Source organism: Zeus faber (genome assembly GCF_960531495.2).
Source record: "Zeus faber genome assembly, chromosome: 5".
NCBI classification, from domain to species: Eukaryota; Metazoa; Chordata; class Actinopteri; order Zeiformes; family Zeidae; genus Zeus; species Zeus faber.
The window spans coordinates 22,834,575-22,844,646 of NC_137192.1; the positions used below are offsets into that span (position 1 = coordinate 22,834,575).

Genomic DNA, 10,072 nt, shown 5'->3' on the forward strand with positions numbered 1-10,072 from the left:
ATTAGAAAATAAATTCATGTTTTGATTTTAGTTCTAATTTACACATTGGTTTACACTGGTCTAAGCAGTCTATGTAAAAAAAAATACTCCAATATTGACATTTGTAATGTGGAATAAGCAGAATAGATACAACAAGCTGAAACAAGTAGCTCTCCAAATTATCCCCGAAAGTAGTTTACATTGGAAAAAAAGGAGATTTTACTGGGCAGACATTCCTGCTTTGCTTATGGACAGTTTTTAAGGCAAAATATCATTTCTATCCTTTTTTTTCTTGTCTTACAAAAAAGTATCAAGTTGAATTACCCCCTCCACTCAAGAGTCAAAATGTATTTATCTAATTATGCTTTCAAATTTTTTTTACATCAATTAGTTTTTTTTGCAGAGCACCATTAATAACACTCGAGACCCCTGAGCTAAACTGATGACAATCAAAATGTTATTTCATATCACGAGCTGTGTGGAGGATGGGGGCCTCAATGCGCTGCTTGAAATCGAGTTCCTGGAGTCTGGAGCGTGAGACTGTGGGTTACCCCCCACCCGACCCTTCACCCTGGCCAGGACCTGACCGCGGGATGGGGCTTGACCTCTGCGACGTCTCTGCTGCCAGACTTATCTGCTGATACCATTTGTTGTCACGCCCCATTTCCCCTTCGCCTGTCCATTAGGGATGATGGAGCAGGAATGGAGATGTGACCCCGTGCTCCTTATTAAGGATCCCCCAAGGGTCCGAATCACGCCTGCGTATTATGTCAATGTAATGAAAAACTCTTGCTTCGAGGCACTGACTGTACACTCCTCCGCACGGGGTCCCACGACTGCCTCGGCTGAAACATGGAAAACACATTGGAAACATACCAGCTTCTGTCGTTTCTCAGGTTTCGTTCTTTATTAGTCTCTGTGTCGGTCTCTGTCGCTTTGGCTACGCTGTCATGGCCAACTCATCTGTTCTTTTTTTTTCTTTCCCCTCAGACAGACTCATCCAATAGAAAAGATCCAGCGATGCTATCTCAGACTGTGCTGCTAGTCTGGCCCCTGCACATGCTCGTTGTGTGTGTGTGTGTGTGTGCGTGTGTGTGTGTGTGTGTGTGTGTGTGTGTGTGTGTGTGCGTGGCAGACAGATTGCTTCTCATAAGACTGAGGCCCCTGGGCGAGTGTCACAGCAGTCCTCTAACACATTCCCCTCAGTCTGTCGCATACTGTCATGCTGTGCAGAATGCAGAGCCTGCGGTGGTACTAAGTCACTCGAGTTAAGATCAAAAGTACAAGGCCTTATAGGAAACTTGATTGGAATATATCAGTACGCTGTGCATTGCGAGGAAAAATGATGGACGAGCAGATAAATCAACTTCATGAACCTCTCAGAAGGAGGTCATGCATAGTCTGCAGCGTTAAGGAAGCTACCCTATAGTGGCCCATGAAGGTTCCATACAGACAGGGGAAATCAAATGAAGCCGGTCCACACCCGACAGTGGGTAGACACTGTTGTGAACCGCTATCCAAAAGATCAATTTTCAGATCACCAATTAATTAAGCAACACATGTTGTTTATCACGGTTTGGGTGACCAGAAGGTTGTCCATGATGTTCTATATACCGAGTGAAGAAAATAAACAGGAATTCAGAGAGAAGCTGGTACTTTTGAGTGAGCCATACGGATGTAAGCTCTTGAGCAGTCTGCTCGGATCGGCCTGTGTTGTGAGCCGAGCCAGAGAAAACAAAATGCCGGCTCTGCAAGTTTTTAGAGTGTATCCTGAGCTCGGTATCTGAACGGGTATCGATGCTCTCACCTTCTTTAACTGTCCAGTCCTGGTGCCTAGGAACGCCACACTATGCCCGTTGTAGACGTAGGAGGTGATGGAGGTCAATCTGTCCCTGGTCTCAGTGTACACAGTCACTCCCGACACCAGCTGGGAGCCCCCCAGGGGCTGGTTTATGTCCAGGCCACAGAAGTGGTCATCGATGGGAACAGGCTGTTTGGAGAGAGAGGATTTAGGGTGAAGGTTGGAGGTGGGCACATGTGGAGAGAGGGTAAGTGGTGATGGTTGAAGAATAAATTGTGGTTTGGGGTTAGAAAGTCCTCGATGGTGTGGGGGGCTTCAGAGAATAAAATAAAGGCAAACTAGCAAAAGTGTAGGAGGCAAAGGCGCAGCATGGGAGCGAACGCAGCAGATAAAGAGGAGGGAAGATCGAAGAAGGAAAAAGAGGCAGAGGGGAAGGGTAGACGGAGAGATGAATACCATCGCTGCAGACACATGGGAAGAGAAGATAGCAACTCAAAGTGACTACTGTAGAACCTAATGTGCGTTGCATGCACAGTTTTCAGGGTTAAAATGGCAACCTTGGGGGTTTGGGGCTCTTTCACTTATCACCAGCACTTGTGAGCTTGTACATTTGCAGAGCAGGATAATTGGTTATGGCAAACAAGAGGGAAAATAGTGCAATTTGTGCCAGTTGCTGTGATTTTAAGTGATCTGAAACATAAGAAACATGCAAGCAGGGAGATGTCACATTCTGATTAGGCATCAAAGGGAGCATCATGCTAAGCAGTCCTGCTACATCTCCTACCACCTACCTCAAATCTCTCCTAATTGCCTGCCGATCTGTGGATAAATCCTCCTTTCAAGGGCAGCTCCTTTACTCTTGCGCATCCTGCACTTCTTACTAGCGTTAGGTGCTCTCTTTTAGACTGACATGCCTGGCTGGCGCAGAGCGATTGCACTCGATGTTACTCGCAGCGAGCTGAAAACACGTCTCTTTCGGAGACATTCCCCTGTCCTCCTTGTTCTGCACCTGCCTTTACCTTCCTCTGTACTTGCTCCTACCTCATGACAACAAAATGAATAAAACATTTTGTTCAGCTATTAAGTCATCATGGAACGTCTCTGCGGTATGTGAACATTGTAGGGTAACAGAGAATTTTGTTGCGTCTATGGTGTCTATGTGGAGTTTACCCAATTGTTATTATTTGTGGCTAATAACATTGGCAATGAACAATGAGAGCTTATTATTGTTTTGGCCAAATGCCAAATATATTCAGAGATTTAAGGACAATCAGCCAAAAAAAAACGGCCTCAAAACCCTTGCCTTCTTGTTGATCTTCCACTGTGCTGTGTAATTAACGTACTAACCAAATTGCATGATTTCACAACACTTTAACAGGATTTAACTGTCGTTATTTCATTAACAATCAAGAAAATAAGCCCAAGATTAACTGTGTGCCAAGAATTAATAGCAAAATAACAACATACTTCTGTGTTCACTTTGCTGTTATCTCTAATGCTATTACATCCCATTTGTTTAATGACATGGTGGAATCAAAGCAGACGTCACGCGAAACCAGGATGCTAAGATGCCATGCATACCGTTGTTTTTCCGTGGCATGCTTTTAACTGGTTTTCATGAAAGCCTCTGATTATGCAGGTTTATAGCTGTCACAGAAGGCATACTCATGGACCTCTACCAGAAAGCCCTCTTCTTAAGATCAAGAACGAGTCTCAGAGGATTCCACTATCGCTGACAGCAACAAGAATAGAGGAGAAGGGAACGGGTGGGGGGGACTAATAAAAAAGAAAGAGTGACGGAGAGTGTAAGAGAGAATAAACTGAGAGAGGGAGATAGAGAAAGAGGGGAGGGAGTTCCCAGGCTCTAGAATGAAATCAAAGCTTGATACAAGCTCCTCTGATTAGCGTTCTAAAATTAATCGCCTCTGTGCTCTCATGAGATCCTCAAAACCTTGATGGTGTCTTTAGCACAGCCCTGGCCACCACCCAATCAGCTTTTTAGGCTGTAATCGTTGCTGTTGGATAATCAAAGAGCCAGCCTACAGTAAGTCTGTGTCAAGGCAGCTAGTCCCACCTTTGGGAATACATACTTTGGGAATCTTTCTATGTGTATGCATGTATCTCTCTCTCTCTCTCTCTCCCTCTCCCTCTCTCTCTCTTTCTCTCTCTCTCTCTATCCAGTAGACCTACCGCCTTGGTGCACTGCACGTCCTTTCCCAGCAGCCAGTGCAGCTCCAGGTTGCCCTCTCCCTGATAGCAGGATTGCAACCGCTCCTTGATTCGCATATTGATCTCTCGGATGGTGAAGACACACAAGGCGGAGTTGTCTGGTGGGTCGTGGTACTGCTTCTGCCCCTTGGAGAAAACTGCAAACAACACGTCCTCCTGGGCACTGATGTTGAGGGACTTAGCAAGAACCCTACCGGCCTTGGACAGGTGAGCTGCCTGGAGTAGACGATACTCCTCCCCCCTGTGTACGCACCCGATGGGGAGCGACACATACGAGTGGAACTTCTTGTCGCCCTTGCAGAGGCGGATGACTCGGGAGGTGTAGAACAAATCGCCGGGGGCGCTGCCGGCGGGCATCCCATTCTCTGGAGTCTCCGGCTGAACGGTCAGGAAGTAAACAAAGTTGCCACTGGCGAAGCCGTAGACATAGTAAATGTCGAAGTGGGGGACAAGGGCCAGCGTGTCAGAAGGGATTTTGATGAGAGAGGAAACAAAGTCTGTGTGGAGCTCGTAGTCCAGCATGGCAGAGGACTCCGGGTCGCGGGGCAACTTGCGGCTGGAGATGGTCGGAAAATAGTCCTGTTTTCCACCAACGGCCGTGCCGATATAAAGGGTGGCATCCTGGCCCTGCGAGGGAACCACAACCCCATACATCGTCCCTGTCTGGTTGTCACTTGACAGGTAATGCTCTTTCTTGTGCGTGGGCTCCACCAGGATGAACAAGTCATCCAGCCTCATCAGCTTGCAGACACCCTGGTAGAGGCTACCACATGCCAGCAGACGGTTGTGGGAATAGTCAATGAGCAGAAGCTTGTTGACATTATCTGTGGAGGATAGCGGCTCAGAACAGGGCTGGACGATCAGAGGGGGATAGCAGGCCTTGTTGTCATACTCTGGCCCCGTGTCATGAGACACCAGGAGGGTGAGGTTGGCTGACAGTTTGTAGATGCGGTTGACCGTTCCGACATACAAAGCCCCAGTGGACTGATGTACCGTCAGGTGGTTGAAGGGCCATTCCTTCCTTTCTGACTGGAAGGTGCTCAGGGGCTGTCCGACAGTTGTCTTTTGATTCATGGAGATTAGAGTCAGCAACCACAGTGCCAGTGGCCAAGACATGACCTTTAGAAGACCGTGACCTTTAGTAAGGCCATAAAAAGTCCATCTTTCATCCGGGCACATCCCCATCCCCATAGGGCTCCTGACAATACTGAGGTCAGTCGGAACACCTGGTATGTCGTGTTGGCAACAAATTATAGTATCGAGAGAAAGCTGTTCCCCGCTGGTGGCTTAGTCGCTCCTCAGTGAACTTCACATCATTCTGCAAAAGGAGAGAAAGGGCAAAGTTTTAGTTCTACATTTAGGATGATAACTTTTATTATTTTTTGAAAGTTGAAAAGGCTGCAAGAATAGCATTCTATGATTTAACTAACACCGTTTTGGTTTTTTTCATTGTCTGTGCTCAGTCAGACACACGCGACATCAAAGACACAAGCAACGGTTTGTTCAAATTGTCACCCCTTCTCCCCAAGCGTCCTACTTGGTCCAAAGGGCTCTGTGTCTACAGGGGGGCTCATTATATTTGCCTCTGTGTAAGGGAAGACTAACTGTTGCCCATCACATAAAACAAGAAGAGACAAATATTTCTTATGCCTACTCTCTGTTTTGGCTGCTAATTAAGTATGATCCAAATGTATTAATTATGCCTCCATATTCTGGGCTGCCTGTATTCCTTGCTCCCCTTACGCCTGTTCTTCTAAATGGTTGAATCCAGGAGGAATTAATCACTCTCCTCTGTGGCCGACATTCCTAAATTAATCAGGCTTTTTCCAAGGATGGCAGGGAGTCATTACAGATTCTGTGCCATGCAGCATCAACCCTCACACTTCTCCATTTAATTTCATTAGCATATTTTATGTAGATATTTCCAGTGCGGGGACAAACAACATCCCTTCAAACCTGGAAGTGAAGGATGCAGTGGGTGAAGGGCAAAGACGGATGTGTTGTTTCACACGCAAGTGATTTATTGTTTTGATTTTCGTTTAAATAACTACAATATGCTGTGTGTGTGTGTGTGTGTGTGTGTGTGTGTGTGTGTGTGTGTTTGTGAGTGTTGTGCGTTATTTTCTGCACCAACACTTCACTGTAAGGCTTATCCACTCGAAACCTGGATTACTGTAAGAGGAGCGGGAAAAAAACAGCAGTGCATAATTGAGTGCAGGCATCGCTGATCAGAGATGAGGTGGCTACGTCCATGCAGTTACTTTATCCCAGTCCATTACGGGGGCAATAAAACCGCCGTGCACATGGGAGCAGGACAGTAAATTAGAACTCACATCTTCCTGCACCCACTCCTTTTGTTTGCATCCCACTGGTTTTGGAAGCTTATCCGAGCTGACTCTCTCTCTTGGACTGTGAAGCTCCCACCCCTCCACCCCGCCCTGCACTCTCTCCTGCCACTTCAGTGGCTCTCTAGTCCCTCCATCTTTAGAGACAACCTAAACCTTTATGAAAAGGAAAATCATTCTCCGGTCAGGTCTCTCTGAACCTTTCTGACAGGTATCTGCCAAGTTGGAAGGCTTTGACTTAGAGGCAACTGTCCATTTTGGCTGAATGCGACGATAACAGGCTGCCTCCTCGGCGAGGCTTCCTGGAATGAGTAAAGGTTAAATGAAGACAGCCGTGTCAGATCCTAATGTGGGAGTCATGATGCGGTGGGCGCCCTCCATTGGCCAGCTAACAGGACGCCCAGCAGAGTTGAAGGAGAGCCAGAGATGGATGTAGCGGATGGATAGAACCTCGCCCAGCTGGGAGAGCTCCAACCCTGCTCCACTCCACCCAGCCATCTCCTGTCCATCTGTCCCTGCCATGCACACACTGAGGTGGGGGGCGAACTTGCTTGAGTGTCTCAAGCAACCCTGGTCATTTGGCAGGCTCAGCATGAGTAAGTCTTCCTGTAATTGACTATTGAAAACCGTTCTATCATAGATTGTACCACATCAACATTTGGAGATAAAGATCAAAATGAATGCACGCTAATTAATGTATACTAATGAAATGATCTATCTATCTATCTATCTATCTATCTATCTATCTATCTATCTTATACATACAGGAGAAAACATTGGGCCTCATCATCAAATCCAAAAAGGTAATCTATCCATCTATCTATCCAGTGCTCTGTTCTACTTAATATGTTGAATTTCTGCTGTGAATCTTGAGATGAGACGATTCCCTTTTCATTTATTTATTTTCACAAATAGTTTTTCGGTGTCATTAGTTCCAGGAAGTGAGAAATGGCTGGAAACGTGGGTCTCACCCACACACAGCTTCTGGAATCATCCTCATTTCCCTTATGTAGATAAACTCTCCAATGAGCTCTTTCTTGGAATTGCTTAAAACATCTGATGTCACTGTGACTGTTGCTATGTTAATGCCCGATTTGTATGTTAAACACAAAGAACAAAGAATCCGGAGGCATTTTAACTTGTTCCACAGGTAGCACAAGAGCTTTGATCATGCCATGGCCTTAGGGTAGTCTGCCGCAGCTTTTAACTTCATTTAAAGTGAAATTATGCAACACTCTGCCGATGATCAAGCAGCAAGTTGAAAATCAGCACAGTGTTTCCAGTTTCCAGCTTGACCATTGGCATGACTCTTTAGTCAATAGAGATGGTGTTTCTAGAGAAATATAAACTTTTTTTTTTCATTTAAATTGAAAAGTCTTTGCAAAAAATTTTTGTGAAAAAAAAAAAAAAAAAAAGTTAAATTCAACTCATCTTCCCTTACTTAAATAGCATTCTAATTTATTGGAACCTCATCCATTGCCGTCATTAAATGCCTTCATAATTTTTCACCCGAAAGTTGGAAAGCAAAAAGATGAACGCCAGATATAAATGACATTTGAGCTCGTCTGAGCATTCGATGATCGCAGCTAGCAATAATGCAGCCGAGGATCAAAAACTCATAATGAAAAGCCTCCAGACAAGCCGCCCGGGTGTACTGTAGGTGGCTAAAAAAAAAAATCTGGAAGTGCTGGACACAAATTGGGCCAGGCAGTCATGTAGGCAAGCAGCCGCCTCGTCGTTTTCATCCATTTCTAGTCCGCTAGTTCTGGTCACGTCTGAGGCGTGCAGTCATGCTGCTCAGTGTTTACCCTGGATTATAGAGACAGCTCTTTGCCCCGCGCAGCCCTCCCCGCTGAATACTCCGCCCGGCCACTCAGACACGCTCGCGTTCAGACGTGACTCATTCACACTCGCGCACCGGAACACGTTTTTTTTTTGTTTCGTTTTTTTTTGCCACGGCCTCCAGGGACGCACGATCCCAGCGGGCGCCAATCACAGCGCAGGGTGAGAGGGACGGCAGCCTCCTTGCCTTCTGCAAACACGACCCCGTGACCCGAATGGAGAGCCAGGCCCCTCCTCCTACTTTGGCTTTTTATTGGGGTGAAATGTTGTCATAACTTCTGTAGCGTCCTATTAGTTTGGACTCTTTCGGACAGCTGGTTGGTTTTGCCTTTGCGAGCGGAGTTGAACTGAAATGCCCCTCCTATACACAAATTTTTTGGGGAAGGTTTTATTTTGTCGACTGCCTTGTATCATCGAAGCCCCTTTACTGAATTGTCAGACTTAAAGACTGTGCTTTCTCTGTTGACGGAACTAGTGAATAATAGTTAGATCAGCAGAGATGCAAAATTCAAAATCCCTTTGTTCATGCCGGGCTCTGAGCACAAAGAGTACCTTAGATGGACAAATGCACGGCATATGTTCTCATATTGTTTCTTTCCCGGGGAGTTGGTCTCAGTGAGGAAAGAACAGCGTTCGCATCTTAGTGTCTTATTTTGGGTTTTGGCTGGTGTGGGATTGGGAACACAGTCAACAGACTGTGACACGATCTTTCTCAAGGTTACAAGTGAAAACTCTGTTCTCGCACTGAGTCAACAATGGGAGTCGCGTCAGTCACTTCAGATGTGATTAAAAAAAAAACAAAAAAAAACATTTTGTTTTGTGGCCTAGATTGACAAACTTGGACCAAAGCAATAAAGGTACCGGGGCGAGAGGGTGGGGGCGGGGGGTGGGGGGTGGTGGCAGAGCAGAGCTGCTTGCCTCAGAGGACGCCTCGGCATGAAGCTCCTTCTCCTGAAGGGCTCTGACGGCCCAGGGGCCACATCTTTCTAACCCCAGAGCCTTGATAATGCCAAATGTGATTATTTGGTTTTGTCTTTATTAAGCCTGTTTATTTAAGCATTGACTTTATTTTGACTTTGTCTCATGCATTCGAAGGAAATCAAAACAAAATTGAATATTATAAAGATTGTTACCACCCCAGCCAATTTAACAATGACTCTAAGCCAATTCGTTTTGAGGACGAGTAGGGTGCATATATCACAATTGTGCAGAATAAGACTTGTATGGATTCATACAAATGATGCTACAGTCGTAAGTGAAACAGGGTTTGTGGTTTGCTCTCAGAAAAATCTGGCAAAATCGAATTGATCACGCCTGCCTTCCAACAAGAGTCGCAATAAAAGCTCGGAGGACTCCGCCTAAGGCCATTGGATGCAATTTGCAAGATTGTAAAGCTCTCAGTAAAAAAAGACGATTCAAGCCTTGCCGGCAACGGTGCACTCCGCCGAACTTCTCGGGAGCCGCGCGGCTGTTACGGCGCCTGCACAGCGCAGCACTTACAGCATCCATCCGTTGCGACATTGCGTGGCCTGATGGGATACCTTTGCCTGGGGTCGACTGTAAATCTACACGGACGCGTCACCGGGGAGGGGGGGGGGGGGCATTGTACACATTACACATGAATGAGCTGGGAGGGCGCCAGCCGCAACAGAACTTGACTTCCAAATGAATAAATGAAGGCAATTAGTAGAAATGTTTACAATGTTGTGGAGACAGAAGTAGGTCAAATGCGCAGGAGACAGGGGAGGAGGGGGAGGAGGGAGCCAGCAAGCCTGAGCCATCGGCTGTCGCTGGGACCCACACTGACGGGCAGGGTGGGGGAATTAGGACATGAAAATGCCGTCTTTATTTACGATGACTTTTAAGCGAATGCCAC

The 10,072-nt window shown here is 46.3% G+C and overlaps 1 protein-coding gene across 1 annotated transcript in view; it reads right to left on the minus strand.

The window, feature by feature from the left end:
• LOC307230273 (plexin-A2-like) overlaps positions 1-5,194 on the minus strand; it is a gene marked incomplete at its 5' end in the record, with an annotated part of 63,857 nt that extends 58,663 nt beyond the window's left edge. The window contains 2 exons of the mRNA XM_080000526.1: positions 1,787-1,969; positions 3,971-5,194. Of these exons, the coding sequence (XP_079856652.1) occupies positions 1,787-1,969; positions 3,971-5,194 (1,407 nt within the window). The remainder of the gene's footprint in view (positions 1-1,786; positions 1,970-3,970) is intronic.
• Between the last annotated feature and the right edge of the window lie 4,878 nt (positions 5,195-10,072).